This window comes from Corapipo altera, unplaced genomic scaffold (genome assembly GCF_003945725.1).
Source record: "Corapipo altera isolate COAL_440 unplaced genomic scaffold, ASM394572v1 0, whole genome shotgun sequence".
NCBI classification, from domain to species: Eukaryota; Metazoa; Chordata; class Aves; order Passeriformes; family Pipridae; genus Corapipo; species Corapipo altera.
The window spans coordinates 38,439,697-38,460,744 of NW_020884872.1; the positions used below are offsets into that span (position 1 = coordinate 38,439,697).

Below are 21,048 nucleotides of genomic sequence, written 5' to 3' on the forward strand. Positions count from 1 at the left end.
AAAAAAAGACAACCATGTAAATGCATATTAACAGAAAACAAAGAATATAAAAGAACCAGTGGAGAGGAATGACAAAATATCATCCAAAAAGCAAGTACAGAAATTTTGGTGAAACTCTTCCATGGGCTTATAATCTAGGGAGATATCTCCATTGCCTTTGGCCACAAAGATGAAGTTTAGAATTAAATTTGTAGTGTGAGAGGATGTGAGTATTAGTTTGTGTGTGTATCCTCTTGCCTGAACTTCGCTGCTTGGGAAAATGCTTTGGTCAGAGCTGGAGCCAGCAGGTAAGCACGAAGGATGAGGAGGACATTCTGGCCACAAGAAATAACACCTCACACAGGCACAGTCTTGAGCATAGGTTCATCATCATGGCTAAGGAGAAAACAGGAGTTTTAACATAGTGACTACCCCAAAGCTCTTCATGTAAATTATAAGCAATGAGAAAAAGGTGTAGGAAAGTTATGTGAATCATCAAGGATCATCAGGGTCTACAGAACCAGGTGATAAATAAGTGCTCATAACTCACAGGTAAAGTAATTGCTCTCTAAAAAGGCAACTGAGATTAGGGTAACTTAAGTGGCATCACCAGGCATCAGTAGGGAGTAACCAACTCACTGGCTGAAGTTCATCCTGTTCTTCCAAATTATCCTTTGAAGTTCAACATTTGTGTGAAGTTCGACATTTGATACACACTTTTCTTGTGAAAGCTAGATATAAAAAAACTGCTCTGAGCTTTGGTGAACCAGTGAAGAATTGTTTCCAGCAAACTTGGAAATAAATATTTTCACCTCCATGCTTTTTGCTTTAGAAATCAGTAGGCTGTTTGTAAGACCTTAAAACAGTCTTTCTTTGCATTCAGCAGTTTGCTCCTGCTTCTTACAGATGATGTGGCAGGAAACACCTTAATATGTGTATTGATTGTGTCTCCTTTGCCAGCTGAAAGCAGGTTACGGATTGACTTACTATTTTGAGTAGGCTATAGTTTTGACGCTGATCCTCCAATTGTTTTAATATACAATTTATATATGTTTTCTAGGTCAGTTTATCTTTGCAATTAGCCACTCAAGTCTGTAGATAATGCATTTTTATTGCCATGTTGACAAAGAGGAAGATCCTCCATTTCTCAGGAACATAGCTGATGTAAATTCACTTCCAAGCAGCTGTAAAAGCAACCATAATCTCAGGTAATACCTCATTGCTTTCTTGGAAACATATTCACAACAGCTGAGCATCTTTGCATAAACCTATGTTTTACACTCTACATTCCTCAGATGCTGCTTATAAGGGTTAAAAGTTGGATATTTTCATCTCATTATTCGTCTGAAATGTTCATGAATAGATTGAGGATGCTCTAGGATCAATATGTTGTATCCAGCAACACCGAGCTTTGACTTTCTCAGGACAGCTATAGGAATATCCTATAATAGACAATGATTTAAATAGAGGCTCGAGACAACTGATTTTATGGGAAATTTTCAGATTTCTAGCACCCTGAGTAAGTAGTGGCATTGATTATAACTCAGTTGTCAGCAGTCTGGATAAAAATCTTGCTTTTTAATTGTTGCTATGAACCCTTCTTGGTAAAACTACTCCCAAATATTTTTTCAGTTCTGTAATGCATACTGCAACACTGAGACAAATAAAAAGCTGTAATCCTTTGCTACTACTCTGATTTTTGTATTTGAATGGGTTTTGCCAGGCATCTATATTCATAATCAATTGTTCATAATCAACCCTTATATGTTTGTTGTGAAAAGAGGACTTTTATCTGAGCATCGGGATACAGCTATTGCTGTTACCCATCCATAACAAAAACAAGCATCACTGCTGGGTGGGTTTAAGAGTTGCATGCAATCATCTCCTTTGTAATGGGATACATTAAGTTTCTGGGGTTTCAACATAAAGATATGCACAAAAGTGTCTGACTTATTTCCTTTCACCATTTCTGACCGGTTAATGGTGTGATGTTATTCCAAAAAAATACCTTTTAGTGGCTGACATTTTATTTCCCATTAATTGTTAGTTAAAACACGAGACAAAATGGACTTTCTTTTGTCATTTGCATTGATTCACTATATAGCTTTTGAATGTTTGGGTGTGAATCTCTGGACTTTAAGTTTCTTCTGATATTGGACACTTGAAGTAAGAGCTGTGTAGGTTTATAAAATTAAATAATAACAGGAACACATTTTTAGATCTCTGAATGAACTAAAATATATTAAGCGAAAAGATGGCTTTTTTTGTGAACATTGCTATTTGCATGAGGTACATATATAATGCACTAGCAAGAATTTTAGGATTTTTGTCTACATTTATTAATTTCAGGTAATAATAAATAAATAAATAAAGGCAACTGTGCTCTTGGGTCATCTTTTCTGGGTAGATGTTATGTGGCAGGCAGCACTCTGTTGGGTGTCCCATATTGTTTGCACTGACTTTTTATGTTTAAGTGGAACAGTGCTATAAGCATCCATCTCTATGAAAGAATGAAAATGCGTAAACCAGGAAACAGTACAGAATATTTAAGAGCCTGTCAACCTGTCAGGTTTTGACTGTCTTTCAGATTTGATGTCCATCATTTTCTGTCTTCTTGTTGGAAAAGGAGAGAGGGAAGGAGAACAGAGAACAGATTTCAAGTCTTTTGTCTTATATGTGGAAGCTGCTTTCGAAGAAAACAGGGAAAGCCTGTTGAATATTTACAGTTGTGCTTCCATGCTGGAAGGACAAAGATGGGCAAAAAGATTCACAGTGAAAGAAGCAAGAAATTGCTGTTTCTCCTAAAATACGTATTTGCTGTATAACAAAATTTAAGGAACAAACACCTGAAAGATGTCTCTGCTTCCTTTGCTTCCTATCCTTCAGTGGTCAACTGCAGCTTATATTGAATCGTGAAAATAAGAGAAGACTTTGCTAATGCATTTTTTCAGAGAACTGATTATATTCTTTACAGAATAGTTTTGCCTTACACAAGTCTCCTCAGACTGAGGTTCCTCTGAACTTACCTTCCATGTTCTTCTTAGAAACATCCAGCGTAAAACAGCAAAAGGTTAAAAAAGATGCATTGGCAAGAAGTTGTAATTGACCTACACTCCTGACTTTTATTTATTCCAGCCCCTGTCTTTTATAATAGTTAGTTTTTAGACGGTATAATTCATTCACTGACAGGTCATAAAAAAAGCCTGCAAGTAGAAAAACGAGCTCACAACTGTAAAGAAAAAAGAAATAGAAAAGAGTACACTAAAGTAGGCCATTTCTTATAACTTGAATGTTCTTGCAACTTTTTCTAACTGCTCAGCTTGCAAGTGACACCCATTTAAAACTTTCATAAATTCGCACATCTTTTGGAAGGAACATGTAGAACTGAAAGAGCCTAAAGTGAACCTTACAAAATACCTTTGAATTTGCATCTATTTATGTTTACTTTTGCATTTTTACATAGTTATGGATATGTGAGGGAGGTCTGCAAAAACACCATATATATGAAAATATACCATCCCATCTGACTTTGAACAATAGTGGCAAAAACTGTGATCAGTTTTCTTTATCCAATATTTCAGTGTTTTGGAGAGGAGCAGAAATTTCATTAGTGGTAAACAAATAGAAAAAAACATCCTCCTTGGTTCTTTTTGGGTACTCAGCCATTTAAATAACTACTTTGCTCTTTTCTTTACAGTTAGTTTTATTTGAGGCATTTGGATTGCGGAAGGTTGTCTACAGAAATGACTGTACGTGTCTGAATGAACTTGTTTCAAAAAATTCCACTGTCATTTGAAAAGGTTTGGTCTATGACTGAGTGTACTCTGTATACCTCCTGCATTATTCATCCGTAGCCAGAATGGTGGATCCATAGGCAACCCGATTAGAATTCCTTCCCCAGCCCATCGTGGTTTTTTTCAACAGCTATGTTGTTAAATCCTTCCTTTCAGTCTCTTAATTTAGTGCTGTCCCATTTTTCCCTTGGCGCTGACCTTTTCTAGCTGAGAACCTGGTGCTATCTACAGGCTGATGAATTGTGGCTGTTCTAAGTGAAAGTGACCATCAAAGACAGGATGGTTTACTCATGCTCTTCTCCAAAATTTCTCATAACATACTGGAAGAAAACATTCCCTACAATGCATGCAATTTCTCTTGCTTGTGCCTTAGGGTGTCTGTCTTTCTTACTGATACTGGATTTCTTTAATCATAGATGCCGTACAGGAGACAAAAGGTGTCTTTCTGTGTTGATACAGCAAGAAGTTATAGTTGTTGTTTAAGCTGAAGCCTTAAAGCAGATTTCTACTGCAAATTTGAATCTTAAGGGAAGATAGCTGCTGAGGATTAGGTGGTGAGGAGATTGAAAATCTCATTTTAGTGATACAGGGATTCTGGCTGCATTTCCTTTAAAGCCAAAAATGTACTCAAGCCAAAAATTACACATTTCTGTGAGAGCTCAGAGTTGAACTGAAGCAAAAATTAACTTCACTCTCCTTTATATGTCTGGGAGGATATTATACTTGACCATACACTATGATATGTGGTGACCGTTGGTGTACTGAAGCCATTCTAAATCCATGGTTAAAAATTTGGCTCCTTGATAATATTTCTAGAATTAATTTTGCTTTTTTTATTCAAGTAAGGCAACACTTTTTTAGTGGTTCTTCTCTTGAGCATTTGGTGAAGTATTCTAATTTTCACACAAGTACCATAAAGACAGTTTTGAAAATTAGCAACCTTTTCCAGACTGCTGACCCAAACCTTCCCTCAACTTTTAACAACCTCTACTCATTCACTTCTAATGTGAGGATTACATTTCAGATATTCATGATGGACTGCATTTCACAAACATTAGTTAATTTTTTTTGAGTCAATTGTACAACTTTAAATAACATATATCATAAATGCTTATATCAAGGAAAATTTGTTCTATTTTAGCCATGTCCCACTGAGTTGATAACTCTGAATTGTAGGTAGTGATAAAAAAAAAATACCTGGGCAGTGCTTGTAATAGCTACCATGTAGAAGGAGAGAGAAATATATGACTTCTCCTTAGTGTATATAAGTAGCCATTTGGGATCATTCTTGAAGTTATTATTTAAAATTTGCTTTTATCTGACATCATTGTTTAGTCTTGCAAATGTAAGTTTATGCAGGTGATGAGCATGTACTCTGCTTTCCATACAAAATATTATTGCCTTTAATAAATTATAGTTAAATATGGCCATATCTTCTAGTTTAAGGGAAGCAACCTTTCTGTTATGAAACAAGGAAATTTTTGTAATCTAAGCTGCTTTATGTTTTGTTTTGACCTTATTACTCTCTACAACTATGTGAAAGGAGGTTGTAGCAAGGTGGGAGTCAGTCTCTTCTCCCAGACAACTAGTGACAGGGCAAGAGGAAATATCCTCAAGCTGTGCCAGAGGAGGTTCAGGTTGGATGTCAGGAAGAATTTCTGCACAGAAAGTTTAAACATTGGTATGGGCTGCCCAGGGAAGCGGTGGAGCCACCATCCCTGGAATTGTTCAGGAAACAACTGGATGTGATACTTAGTGCTATGACAAGGTCTTGTTCAGGCAGAGGTTGGACTTGATGATCTTGGAGGCCTTTTCCATCTTTAATGATTCTATGATTCCAATCTGGACATAAAATTAAGCCAAATTCGGGCTGTATTTAGTATTGGGGGTTGGATTAGATGGTCTCCAGAGGACCCTTCCGACTATAACTATTCAGTGATTCTCTTAAACACACAGGTGTCTGTTCAAACTAATTTTTGTTATTTTGTCTTTATGTATGCTCTGTGGCTTTTATTCAGTACCTTAATTTAGGTTCTTATGAATGTAAATGAATAAAATAATTGCTACATGATCAATATTACCATTCATATCCCCACTAATTAGAATTCCAGTAAAGTAAGTCTTAATATTTGCAATAGCATTGATTTGAATATAATTTTGTATAAATTTAGACAAAAGTTGTGTTTTGTTTCTTTGCAAGCAATGATATTCACATGTTCAAGTCTTTAAAAAAGTTAAAAATGCGAGACGGGAATTGTAGCTAAAAATTTTGCTTTTACATGCTGACATCTTTACTGCACTCTCAGTGATTCTTTAAGAGTCATCCCTAGTTTTTACTTGCATGATATCAAGTCCTATTTTTTTAATTTTCTTTTTAAGTCCACATGTTTAGTAATCTTCCAGAGGACAGAAATAACACCAGCTTAGAAGAGACAATAATGGTCTTCTCTGACTGTTGTAATCTGCTAAGGAAATTTTCCATCAGAAGATGGCATAAAGTGTGTGAAAGTGGTTCTGAGTATTTGCTGCTTTCATGGGGCACCTGTAGGATTGCCAAGTTCAGCTAGTACTGCTGTATATTTTGAAGATTTGTTAGTAAAGTGACCTCAAAGTCTGTAGTGATAGCTAAAGTCCCGTATTCCTTGGTATCTTATGTGGCCAATTTGCACATAGAAAATTCTGCCAACTTTACTTGTTCTTGTTTTTATGTTTAAAAATTATGGGTTTTTTTAGGGGGCTTTTAGGCCCAGATCCACTAAATGTCTTCTGAATGTACAGGAAATATAATATAAATTTCTCCTTAATCCATAAGGTACATAGCCATGTGTTGCTGTGTTTTCTGCCATCTGAAGAGGAACTAATGCACAAGATCATTTTGAACTGCAGATTTTTGCCCAGCTTAAATGTTGGAAAAATTTGATACTATGTTTGGGAAATCTTTAGTAATTTTTTTTCTTACACTGGCATTTGTCAAATAGTTATAATGTGAGAAGGTAGTCTAATTCACCTAATTCAATGTGCAGCAAGTCAGAGAAATATCAATTTAGATGTATTCCAGTTCTCATGTGCAGGAGAAGCCTCAAGATCTTACAGATTTTGCTGCACAAATATGTTTATGAGAAGGCCTTTTGCCTTTCCACTACACTGCAGCTGTTTTCTGGGATCTCATCACTTCACACCTCATTTCACACTGCGGTATTCTCCCCTTCTGCCCTGAGAAATACAATGCTACCCCCTGTGCTTTGATTTAGCCATTTGCTACTGTGCCATATTATTGATTGGCATTGAGGTCTAGCTTCATCATGTCAGACTTCAACCTTTGATTGACATAAAGACATTACTTGGTAGGGAATTCATCTCAATTGTTATCTGAATTACTTTCCAGTGTTCCTTATGTCTCCATGTTGACACCACGAGTAACCTGAGCTCTGTTGTTCAGGCACTCCCAGATGCGAGCAATGGATAATGTGGGGAGGGGTTATTTTATTTCTTTTGTGTTTTGTTCTTAAATGAAAGTAGATTCTGACTCTACCACATGATTCCATGAGCAAAGCCTCCATCATTATGGAGTAATACAATGCTGAGATTTGGTGACACTGCTGGGGGCCCCAAAACTAAAAACTCCACAATAACAGAACTTTTGATTCCACAAGTTTGAATCCACAATCTGTGTGTTGTGATATGTATTAATGCTACTGCAACCAGAATATTTAAAATATCTCCACATAGGACTCACATCAAGCAAAAACTCGATGAGAATCTAGCAAAAATATCCAAGTGAAAATCTTTCCTCAGCATGATGCAGTTTCATGCGTCCTTCCTTTCCCCAGGACCCAGGAAGCTGTATCAGATTGCAGTTCACAGCCAAAACCTATTCCTGAGGTTTTGGAAATTGGCAGCTGGTATACTTTTTATTTTTCAAATGTTGCTGTGGCAGGATAAAACCACTTTTTATATAAAACTACAAGTTAAATCTGGGCATTGACATTGGAAGAGAAATCCTGAGCACAAGTTGTTGTTTGCAAGTGATGTCACTTCCTAATACGAAATGTCCTGGGATCAAACGCCGAAAAGTCATTCTTGTAGGGAAGATCTAAATTATCCATGTCAGCCAGATGCATATTGGATTCCTTCAGGTTGGATACAGATAGGGAGATAGCCTAGGGGAGTACCTTCACTATTGAGTTTCCCTTAAAAAAGTACCATTATACTGCCTTTCCCTCCAGCATTGGATTTGAGTCAAGTCACCTGTGGATGATTTTCTTTAAGTTGGTGCTGGTTAACACACTGATAATTTTCTGATAGTTCTTACTGGGTTGAGTCTTAGAGATACAGATCTAGATTTGGCTACGTACATGCAAACATGCACAAATATATCTTAGATGTTTGCACAAACAATATCTTAGGTGTTACAGGTACTTTACTGAAGAAAATATAGACCCTTATAGCTTTTCAGTCAGCTGAGATGGTGTCTAAGGCAAGACTTTAGGCATCACTCTTAACTTAGAAATATTCAATTTCCACCTGAGTCCCAGTGAAGGTGGACCTTTCAAAAGTCTCCTTTTGACTAACTCTTTCCTCAGAGGAGCTGATGGCTGCAGTTCTGTATAGTAATTGTCAGGTGCCTAATTTTCATTCATGAATACTCACCACATCAGTAGAATTATTATTCTACTTTAAAGTAACATATATTTAAGGGACTTTTTGACTGAGAGTTTAACCCAGCAGAATTGCATCCTAATATACTGGCTAAAAGTAAACCCTGTCCAAAGCTGTTACACTACCCAGATGTATGGAGTTGGAGAGCTGCATTATTTTTAGGCAGAGTACAGTATTCAGGTTTGACTGGTCCTTAAAGGGGAAAAAATTTATCAGACTATTCCTGTGCTTTTCATAACTACATAATAGTAATGATGCTAGTTTGTCCAGGAGTAGACAAGTAATAGCGTAGAAATAATCCATTTTTTTTCACCTGCTAAATACCTACCATTTCATATGCTGTGCACTGTCAGAAACATATGGCCCATGCCAAAGAAGTGAAAGAGGAAAGAGTCAGGTTTGATTCAGAGAAGGGATATGATTTGAAGGAGTCTTGTTTAAGTATGGTAATGGATATTGTTAGGGGAAAAGACACAAATAGCATTTAGAGGCAGCCAACCATCTCTAGTACAGAGGAATATAGAATGACAAACAGCTTTTGTTTATAGCAAAAAAAAAGTGAGTATTGGCTAAGGAGTAGTGTTTATGGTAATTGAGCTTTGCAAGGAAGTAAAACTTCATGGGGAACACAGGGGGTAGCATTTTCAGTGAAGTAGGTAATGAGGAGAGCTGTGTAGGCATTTCCTGATTAGCATCTGCTGTTTCAACAGCTGAGGAACATGACTCGCATGTAAACGCTTGTGCTAGGTTTTAACAGGCATTCCCTCTAGCATGTCACTGCCTTCTGGTTTCATTTGCAGTCACCTTGAGCCCTACTGTGATTTGAAATCAGTGGAGGAGAAAGGAGAGTAACACAAACAACAGGTGTCTTAAAGTCTTGGAACAGAGAGAGAAAAAGCCCCATGGCAAAGGAGAAGGTGTAGTTAAGGTGTTTCCTGTCATTAGTATTCAGTGCTTCTATTACAGACTGTATTTGCATTTATGCACGTGTGTGTGTGTATGCGTGTGTGTGTGTATATATATATATATATGCAGTTGTGTACACAGGGGGTAAAAAAGTTGTAGTACATAAAGATGCCCATTGCACATATCAGAGAACTTTTTTTGCATCCTGTGAATGAGTGTGACCTATAGACACTAAGTGTACTGGCTCACACAGCCAAAGCAACCTATTTTAAAGCAGGCTCACAAGTCATTTCCCAGATGCTGCAGCAACTGCTTTTAGTCTGTTGCTGCATAAAATACATTAATTCTTTTTATCTGAGGTTCAAAGATGGTCCGTAATTGAAAATGCTAATAGTATGCCTGGTGTTCATCAAAACAGCTTTGCTTACTGGCGGTAACTTAAGCCATGGTAATATGAACACTATGTACCCCATCATATAGAAGAACTTGGTTGTGCACTAAGTGACATTTATTGCAGATTCAGAAAAGTCTTTCATCTGTGCTTTTTGGTATGGGGAACTATGTCTTTAAGGACTTTGATTTCCAGAAAGTAAATCTGTGACAGAAAGAGCTGTGAAATTCTTACAATATATAGGCAGCTGGGGATGGCATAGAGACCCCGAAAACGTGTTGCCTGCTGGGTGTTAACTCAGTACTGCATGGGGCCAGGAAAAAAAGAAATGAATAAAAAATACTGTGAATGGAGAAGTGAAAAGATATGACGTTTTCAGATTTTTTTACTGCTTGAGAAAGATAACCAAAAGGAATATAAAAAGAGTATTCAGGGTTGAGAACTTTGCTCTCTGAAAGCTTAGCAAGGTAAGTTAAGCTTTTCCCTCTTTTCCACATCTACCTCTTCCTTTTATGTCTTATTTCTTCTACAGGCTTCAGCAGATGGGTCCACAGACAGAAAATCACATCACACAGAATCTTATTTTCTTGTGATATTTTAAATGTATTTTTATTTGCTTATTAACTTGCTGGATTTTTCAAAGAATTTTGGTAATCTCTATCTCAATGTATGTTCACACTCTTTATCGTGTCAGTTACATATGGTATTAAAATATATATCTATGTTTAAATTCTTATTTTGCTACTGGTCTGCAGAAGTTTCTATTTAGATAAACCTATAGAGAGAGTTTTTGGACAACTGCTGTTTCTGAATGTGACTTCTGAAAAATATTCCACTTTTGGAATGAATGCTGAGAAAGTCGGTAGGAATTATTTTTCTTTGTTCAGGAATTTGTACACCAAAATAGTATTTTCCTGTGGTGTTTCGGGCCATGTGGATTCCAGGGCATGATATATATCTTAATACATTAGTAGCAGCATTTTGAGCTTCAAATATTAGTTGTAAACCAGAGGAAGTTTGCTGCATTCACTATGTTAGAACAACTGTCATCTCATTAATGCTATTTCAGCATAGACTTTCTAAATCTTTATAAGAATATCCTATCTGAAAAAATAAGCACAATAATAATTATTCATGTATTTTGAAATTTTTTTTATGTCTGTATAGCTTCCTTTCTACTTTGAAAATGTACTATCCCTCTTGCACAGATGGGAAAACTGAGGCATCCATGGGAAGTTCACCTGGAGCTCTTCCAGAGGAAGACAGAACTCCTGTTCTCAAAGCAGAACCTTATTATAAGTCATATATTAAACTTATCAAGAGGTATTTGTAAATTAACTAAACAGAAGCCGCACTTTAGAGATACCATTTAACATTTACTTTTCCTCCCACAGGAACTTTTTACACCAGAGTGCAAATTCAAGGAGTCCGTTTTTGAAAATTATTATGTAATCTACTCATCCATGCTCTACAGACAACAGGAGTCCGGGAGGGCCTGGTTCTTGGGGCTGAACAAAGAAGGGCAGGTCATGAAAGGAAACAGAGTGAAGAAAACAAAACCAGCAGCTCATTTTCTACCCAAGCCATTGGAAGGTGAGGCTCAGTCCATTGCTGGTAGACCCGCCTATAAATCTCACAAGAAAAGGGAACGGTTTCTAAAATACCTTTTCCAAATGTGTGTGCCTTGCACAGGGGCCATTACTAATGACAGTCCTAAAGATTCATGAAGCAGTTTTGTGCTTCAGCATAGTGGTGATAGAAAGGGCATATGTAAAAACGTTTTTCTAGGGATTAAGAGATCATTCTATAAGAAAAGAATTCTTTTGTGGAAATGCATTGTGCTACTTTTAAAATATTCTGTTGGTAGGGACAAAAGCTGTTGTGAGTCTTGCATTGAGAAAATAGTCCTTTTATTAGGCAGAATGAAATAACGGATATTGTAGGATAATCAAGACATATAGGGAATGGATGAAATGTCAGCATTTCAAAGTAAAAGCTTTCTAATACAAAACACAAAGGTCTCTTCATGAAATAAATCATGCTGTGTTACTTTGCCAATTGGTGTAACGTACATAACTTTTGTAAGTTGGCCTTTAAACCAAGATAGAAGCAAATAACAGTCACAGTAACCTTATACACTAAAATGATGTCACACATTCTCTGAAAAATGCATCCATTTATATCTTGGAATTTTTGTCTTATGCTATGCATTCTGCAAGCCTCTATAAACCTATGCTGTCTTTCATTTCTTGTCCTGATGGCACTCCAAATTTTACTGTTCTTATTGCTACACATAGCTTCAGTCATTCTGAAAGTTTTCTCATCACTTAACATCTGAAAACATGTCTGAGTAAGTTTTTGATTAGACAATCAGTTTGTTAAATATTTTAGTTTCATCATAAAGAAAAAATCAGAATAATCTAAGTTTTGACTTCATTTTTGAACTCAGGTTGATGCTTTCTTGCTTTTCTTGTCTTGTAGAAGCTTCCAGTAGTTCCATGAGCTGTCAACAATATTAATACTTTATATCTTGATTCCTATATATAAAATAATACAAATTGCTAAGAGGGAAAGCCATTGAGTTTTTAAAAGAGATGCAAACTGAAATGGATTAGGAAAGAAGTTAGTCTTTTTCAATAATATTTGGATTATCAGACTATGAAAATAGCTTAGACAATGCATAGTAATAACTTGATTTATATTGCTGTAAAGAACTGCTCAGAGACTTTTGGATCTTTGAGCAGCAAAGGTATTTATTGACAGCACTGGGAGCAAGTGTGGTTCGCACCACAAAGAACTTGCTCAAAGGTTTCACACAAAATCAGTAGTTTTTATACAATTTTCACATATGATTAAATGCATATTCATGTGATTACAACAGCTATCTATACATATTAATAACAGGCAGAGTATAGATGGAGCTCAGGCAGGGCTTGGAGTGGTGCTTCTCTTGGCCCTCAATCTTGGTGGGAGATCCGCTCTTCCTCTTGTGAGTCTGGGGTCTCATCTAATCTTCCTCATCTTGACCTTCCTACTTTTCCATTGTTCTCGACCCACTCACTGGAGCTTGGAGAAAGCCTTGGCTCCAGGCCTGTTTCTCCTATTCAAATGTCTACTTTATCTTACTGCATCCTAATTCATTACCACTAGGCCTATTGTATGCTTCTTCTACCATTCTTTTAAGCTTTAGTCCAGTAGGCAGAACAGAACTACCACAGATCATTTAGATGTTGGTAGTTTCTTAGCAGGTCAAGATATCTCAGTTAACTCTTAGGCCTGGATCCTGTTTCATTACCTATAAGAATTATCAAATATGATAGCTCTTCTATATAATTCCTTACTTTATAGTTCCATCTCATGTTGTTCAACTTAATAGTTGTGTAGGTCACAGTGTTATTTCATCAAGATCTTCTAATTAATCAGCTAAGTGCCCTAAACACAGTTATGGGGCACTCTGAAGACATAGATCATAACCAGCCTTATATACTCTAAAGAAGACATTTCAGTCTTCTAGAAGCCATAAAAGGATGTAGATTATGTCACTGGAAATGTTAGAACAAGTATTTGATTAGTTAATGATGCTATGGACCCTTCATATTTATTATGAAACTTCACACCACTGAAGATCAAGATCAGTACTTTGATGCTCCAGCCTCCTATTCTAATTAGCCAAGAGATGAAGGAATTGTGCTCTCTATGGCAACACACAGCCAGTCCCAAAGTCATAGTGTGATGATTAATTCCTTTGACTGCTTTGACATCTCTTTTAACATTGCTCTGATATAAATAAATGCTACTGAAGTTAGGTATAAGTGGAAATATTACCTGATTCAGTGACATGGAAAATGAAATTGAATTATCCAAGAACATTAATCATTAAGGCAGCTTAATGCTGGAACTATGTGATTGAATACATGTATTTTTCTCAAAGGATTTGAAGTGGATAGATAGGAACTGAAGCCCCGGGGCAAACTTTTAATTCCTCTAAGAATTCAGTTAATAGTTCAATCTGGAGTTTTCTGCACTTCTACATTCAGTGGAGATCAGCGGTTACTGCTTATGTTATTGCAAAGGAGGAAGAAAAAACCCCAAACCTCCTGTGTACTCTCTACATCTCCTGGATATTTCTTCAGGATACAGCTGAAGAGATCATAGCCAAGTCCTTAGATTTGAGAGACTGATGTACACATAACTTTGTAGAACTGGATCCTGGCCTAGTCTTGCAAATATGACTAAAAAAGAACACAAGTCTAGACAACTGTATTGTATGATCCCACTTTTTAAATACAATCTGTCTCATCACGTTTTACTTCTAAAAGCTTGCATGTTTATTTAAGGGGTCTATATATATACATATCTGTATATACATTTACATTTTTGTGTGTTCACTTTATGCAAAGATAGAAGAGTAGCTTTTAATTTCCAAAAATCTATAGTGTCCTTCAAACAAACAAGCATGTAGTTTCCTACTGTGTTTTTAAGTGAGATGAAGAAGTGAAAATTTTGGAGGGTCAAGAAAATCTATCAGTGATGTCAAGTGTCTGTCAAAATAGTTTCCCTGGTATGCAAGAGGAACATCTTACAATATCAGTTATTATAGATAATTATTTGAGATGAACTCTTACATGTGATACGTTCTTAAAAATGGTTCTCCTTTTCTCTTCTCTCCCCTCAGTTGCCATGTATCGAGAACCATCTTTGCATGATATTGGAGAAACAGTGCCAAAGGCTGGGGTAACTCCAAGTAAAAGCACAAGTGCATCTGCAATAATGAATGGCGGCAAACCAGTTAACAAGAGCAAGACGACATAGCCAGATCCTCACAGGTGTTGTGACTTACTGAATCTCGAGTACAGTTGAGCGATTTATCCTTGCCAGACTTCCTTTCGGCAGTGTCTGTGGATCAGCTTGCAGCAAGTCACCGACTTGCCCGTTGCTGTTTCTGAACTGAGTTGTTGCAAGTGGATAAATCTCAACATGTAGCTCTACCCAAAAAAAGAAGACACCTGGACAAACCAGCTAAACTCAGACCATGGAATGCCCTACCAGATATTGGAATGCCTTTTTAATATCTTTTCTGTGACTGTGACACTTCATGTGAATCACATACTTCACAAGTACACTTGATACCTTGCCTGCTGACAATTGCCCATAATCCTTTTTTGAGTCCACTTTCAGCAAAATCCATGTGTTTAAGTTCTATTTTGTAGCACACGAATAATCAAGTAATTTCTAGTTAGATGCTGTAAACCTGTGCTATTATGAATTTCTCTTCTTCCCTTTTTTATAAGGCTGCTCGCTCCACTCTTTGTGAACTTTTGCAGGGATTGTGTTTCTCTATAACTTAAGTGTTGCCGGTGGCTTAGTTTTGAAAGCAATCAGGGAATCGGAAGCCTTCAAAAATCTATTATTACAAATTATATCTATAAAGAATAGGATCGTTGTCTCTGGCTTACAATATTGATTAAATGTGAATACTCTTTAGTAAAAGATACTGTGCTTCTGAGGTTGGCGTTATAGTGGAGGGAAGAGTGTCAAACACAACCAACGGGGAGTTTTATGAAACACGTGTTTGGCATCCCCGTGTAGTTTCTTTTTGTGTGTGTGTTTTATACATATCACAGGCTTACTGGTAATGGTAACATTTGCCTTGCCCAGCGAGCAAGACCCACTCACTTTTGGGAAAGTGGGTCCAAAGAATTTTGTAGGCCTTGTAGGCCTGAATTAAGGCTCATTTTTCATCTACTAAATCTTCATTGTTTGAAAAACAACCACAACCAATAAAAAAAAAAATAAGTAAGACTAATCAGAATCGTGCTACCTAAATCCATTTCAAATATAATCCTTTCCTGTTTTTAAGGAACTGAACTTAATGCCATTGTTATTTTTGGCTGAATTCCACACCTACTTAGCAAAGCATGGGCAAGGATGTTGTGTTCTTTTTTGCAGCACCAATGCAAAGGGTAGTTACGAATTATAGTTTAATATTTCTGGTGTTTAAAAAAAAATTTAAAACTGGACATATTACAAAACTTTATTTTTATTTTTAGCTAAGCATGCAAAGTCCAGTCCTAGGTATTTCACTGATATCCCGGTATGTACCTCCAGCCAGCTTCTGAGGATAACATGCCCACCAAATTGCTAGATTGAAGGTGCCTTGCCTTGATCTCTATATACTGTACTTTCTCCTACATCAATCTAGAAGAAATGAAAAACATTATAAAATTGAAGCCTTGGATCATATTACCAGAAACAACATTAACCCTTTGAGTTTCTCCCTTGTGAACAATTAAGCCAATGTTGTGGGGTGAGGTGGGCTTGGGGGGGGGAAGAATTAGAGAATGCCACAGAGGTGCCACTGAAGTTTTTGCATGCTTAGTCACCGGCTTTCAGGAGATTAAAAATATGGGCACTCTCTGTATGCTTAAGATGGAATTTATTTCTCAGAAATGGCAGCAAAGATCAAACTGTATCTCAGTCTGGAAAACTGTGTGGCCTCTTGCTGTTACCTTGATATTTAAAGACAAAAAAGGTGGAAACCATCCATTCCTTTTTTAGCACTGTATTTCTGGCAATTTGTTTTACCACGTCTTTGTGCTGAAGTCCCTAAGAGAGGCTGCTGGTTATTTCAAAGTCCCTGTCTGCTCAGCTGAACAACTGATTCAGTCTGAATGAACTCTTCATACTAGTTTTCAAATGTGTTCTGTTTTTATAAGAAACATTTAGTGTGCTCTTCAAGGAGGCTACTGTAAAGCTGCTAAATTCTAGATAAACTTTTCTTTTCTGTAGGTCAGACTTCCTTTTGTATATGTGCTATGAGAACAGCAAGCTAGTGATTGATGTTGGGTCTTTCTAGGGAGGGAATGAGTTAAGCACGAAGCCCTCTATCCATGTAGGGGAGAAAAAACAAAACAAACCTAATCTAAAACTGTGATAAAAATACAAAGAAACTTTGACTTAGACTGTGCCCTTGTCTGCTAGCACTAAATATATGTGCATGGGAAAAACACCACTTTATTAAAAACTTTGGTGTACCCTTCTAATCCTATCTGGTCCAGTGGGATTTATGCACCATCCCTGAGAAAACAAAACAAAACCAAAGCAACTCACATGATGATCTGGGGGTTTACTCTGCACCTGGAAGATTCATGAGAGGCAGCAGCCATGATGCTGTACTATCAGCTGGGTCCTGGGGATGGCCCCGGGCCTTCCTACAATTATAAGAGGAGCACTTCACAATATTTCAAGTAAGACAATACAGCTGAAGGCTACATTCTCTCTCACCTGATTCATGAGCAGTGAATACACGAGTTCATGTCTCATCCAGCTGTCTTTTTACTCCCCAGTGTAAGAACCTGAGGAGAGACAGGGCTGGAAAACTGTCTGAGCAAAGCGAGGAAGTTCTGGTTCATGGCCTGATCCTATATAAGTATTGTTTTCAACACTAACCTTTTGATCCTGAGTAACTATGATCTGTGAACCACTTTGGGAGTCTATAATTAAGGCCAGATTTAATTTCTGTAAGTTGTTAGTGCATACTGGAAATACAGCATTTTTTTAAATTATTGTTTTCTGGGTTTGTTGCTGTGGGCTAAATTCTTATGTATGTTTAATCCAATGAATAGATGTTCTAATTTTTTTTTATTATTACATTTTGTTTAAACATAAAAAGTTGTCTTTGTGCTTTCTTTCTTCCCTTTTATTTTGTCTTGTCTCATCTGTTACATGGAAAGAGGATGGCAAGGATGAACTGCATGTTGTAGGTTGTATCTGTCAAAGAACTGTTGGTCAGTACTACTAAATTTACAAACATATATGCAAAGAGTTTGCATTGTACAGTTTGTTTATTCTTATTTGATGTATACACAGATTCAAAATGATGAATAAAGCACTTATATGAAGGCATATATGAAACCAACAAAAAAGTTTATGTAAAAAGTAGACTGTGCAAAACATCATTGCACTGCCCACAGGATGGTGAAACTTCATGTAAATAGGTTGGCAAACTCAATTCTCCCCTTTTACCATGCCAAAGAAAATTTTAGCTCCTTAATATAATACCTCTCTTGCTGTTCTCCAGAATAAGACTTCACCATTTTCTTCCCTCTAAAATTAATTTTGCTTTTAAGTGAAAGCTGTTTTCAACTATCTGTTACTACTAAAGTACTGTATAGTAAACCTGATGGAATCAATTTGTATTTATAGACTGGGGGTTTTGTACTTACATGTGCAGTTGCCTGTGAATCTGCAGCCTTCCAGATCTTTTGCATGCTTGCTTTGTATTTTATTCTTCTGGGTTTTCTCTAATCTCTGAGAGACTGTTTGCACAGCAATCTAACCTCATCTTACCATTTTATATGTTAACACTGCATATAGTCATTATCTCTTCCCTTTTTTTTTAAATCTGTATTTCAGCTACAGTTCTATTTGGCAAAATCAATCACACCTGCACAGTTTCAGAAATCCAGTTTTAAGTAGATATGAACTATTTAAACAAAGCATCATTTTGTTGTACTTCAAAAATTTTATAAATAGACAAGAATCCTTATGAGATTGCTCACATGATAGAGCCTGTAGAAGGGGCTCTAGCTCCTTTTAAGTGGTTTGCGGTTCACATAACACAGCCTTTGCTTAACTTGTTGGGGGTTTTAGCCATTCTTAAATGATTTTTTAATATATTGTCATTTTCATAAACTTTAACTGGTATAGTCATGTTGATTCTTACTAAACCTCTTCCCTCTCTCCCCACCGTCTCACCCCCATAAAGATATTCACTTTGACTATGGCATATACCTGACACAACACTAAGAACTCTAGCTTTATATATATATGTAGGGAAACTTTTTGTCTTGATTTAATACTAGTTTAAGCAATGAGGTATGAAATCAAGCAGTTTGGTCCATGCAGTAAAAGTATGTCTTGCTGATCCTTCTGTTTATTGGTATAAAGAAGAAATTGTTCAGCTCCATTCAAATGGGAATCCAAATAAAATTAGACTAAATTAGAAGGTTCTCTTTCTTTTAAATGACCCTTTAGATAAATTCATATTCTGTGCAATGCATTCTAAAACATTTAATAAGAGGGATTTTTTTGGTGATGACTAATACAAATGCTATGACTTATTTTTAAAGATGTAATAAAATTTTTGTTCTGTTACCTAGTCACAGAAATATTCAACTGAGTTTTCTTCATCCCAGTATCACATAGCTGTATCATTTAGCTACAAAGTGAGATGACATTCTGCTAAGAAGCAATGGGCAAAGCATCAGAAAAGTGAGAGCAGGTACATGATTAAATGTTCATCTGCGTGTTTCTAAAAGAGAGTGTGGCCACTGATAAAAAGGGTCACAAGCAGGTTAATAATTTATAGAAGCAAATCAATCCACAACTGTTTTATAGCTGATATTACAGATAAGTTATATACAGTAGGCATTATTCTGCAAGTCTGTTATAGAAGCATTCAGCACACTTCTGGAATATGTTCTTTCTCTCATAAGAAAGCAAGGACATAATATTTTTTTTCATAAGGTTTACTAATTTAATCAGTACAAAATCCCCATTTATCCAATTTGGTTTTGCCTTTTGTCACAGGTCTGGGAGAAAGTTTTTACAGTCACTAGCTCTAAAGAATTAAGCAGTAAGTTTCACTTCCTTATGCCTCTTCCTGCTTTTACACTTTATGTATCTAGAATTCCCATCATACGGAATGAGGTGTAAAATTACAATTTGCTATTACAGCTGTTATATTCACATACGTGGAATAATAATCTTATTTCTTCCAATCTCGTTTTTAGTGAGAAAATCAGCCACAAAACAGATCTGCTGGGTGTTACACCACCAGTTACCTCAACATGAAGAGGGGAAATGTTCAAGCAACGTTATAAGACACAAAATAAAAATTGGAAAAAAATTAATGTGAACATTGCGTTTTTAATAGTCTTAGTTAATGCTTTATGGTTTACAGTAATAGCACCGTTTTGTTTGATAATTGCATTTTAATGAAACACAGAGAGTAACTGTTGTAGATATCCTTTTTTTTTTTTCATATGTACTATAAAAAACAATTTGGATAACAGAAATACTGTGGCTGTGTAATCCGTCCAGTAGTCAAATGTTGGAGTTGATTTGTTTTTTTCAAAAAAACCCAAACAAACTAGAAAGAAGAATTACCTTACATTCTTTAAGTATATAAATTTAAAATTAAAGCAAATTAAAAAGTAAAATGCATCAAATACAATACTGCAACCAGCTAAAGAATTGTTCTTTTATATATGAATGTGTACCTGAAATACCACAGCTGGTCTACAGTATATATAAATCTACTAATGATGGCATGAACAAGCCAAAAGCATCTACTGACACCAGATAAGAGTTTTGATTATCTGATATTTTCTTATTACTGTACTAAATACAGATGGAAGAAAATAAAGGAAAACTTTGTATCCTTCACTGTTTCCACTCTGATTCAGCAGATGAATGTACATGCAAAAACCCCACTGATTATAAGGTGATTCAGGTCAGCTGTATTTGTAAATATAAATAAAAGCAACAATCTGTGCTCTCCAGACACCAGGGTTGGCAAAATGCATATATGCTAAAACTTAAGAAAATATTTCTGTTCAGTTCCATGGAGTTTAAGGGTTACAAGTACAAAATATAAACTAAAATTTCAAGACGATTTTATTTTGAAGATGTTTTATACTGTATTGATATATTTTAGAACTCTGTCTGATATTTTGGTTATCTAACAAGAGAGCAGGTAACAGCTTTAGGATGTATGTCTCATTATTTATCTGCAGAACTTATATATAAATTGGATGTTTGGTGATTATGCTCCCTGAGAACATGGGTTTCACAGGCCTCATTTTTAGAAAGAAATAATACAGGCTAACTAAAAAAAACTGGGTGAGAGAACAAACTACATGGGAATGGGCAATAATAAGACAATTAAATAAATTTGAAATTTTGCATTCTGTTACATGGTCTGTAGCATTGTATTTTCCTATTTCAAAACTGTCCTTTCTAAAAGAAAACTAATTTCTAGATAAATAATGGAAATAAGTTTTTTGGTTGATACATAGTTCCATCATTTCTGAATCATGTACCTCTTCTTAGGACCTTGGCACCTAAATGCCAGTGTTGCATTTTGGTATCTAAAAGTATTTTACAGCCATTTAATCAATTTTCTCACTCAATCATGACTTCACAAAATGTAAACACTTTTGAAATTAAATGTATATTTCTTCTTTTTGTTCTAAAGAATTCAAGGGCTGCCAAATCTACGTGTACAAAAAATTAAGAGACTCATATGTAAATAAG

General features: G+C 36.0%; 1 protein-coding gene across 5 annotated transcripts in view; it reads left to right on the forward strand.

Annotated features, from left to right (window-relative positions):
* Window positions 1-20,176, forward strand: part of FGF14 (fibroblast growth factor 14) — a 394,964-nt gene extending 374,788 nt beyond the window's left edge. For all 5 annotated transcript variants that reach the window (XM_027644461.1, XM_027644481.1, XM_027644498.1 and 2 more), the window contains 2 exons: window positions 11,124-11,322; window positions 14,405-20,176. In XM_027644461.1, coding sequence (XP_027500262.1) covers window positions 11,124-11,322; window positions 14,405-14,541 — 336 coding nt within the window. In that variant the 3' untranslated portion in view covers window positions 14,542-20,176. The remainder of the gene's footprint in view (window positions 1-11,123; window positions 11,323-14,404) is intronic.
* The last annotated feature ends 872 nt before the right edge of the window (window positions 20,177-21,048 follow it).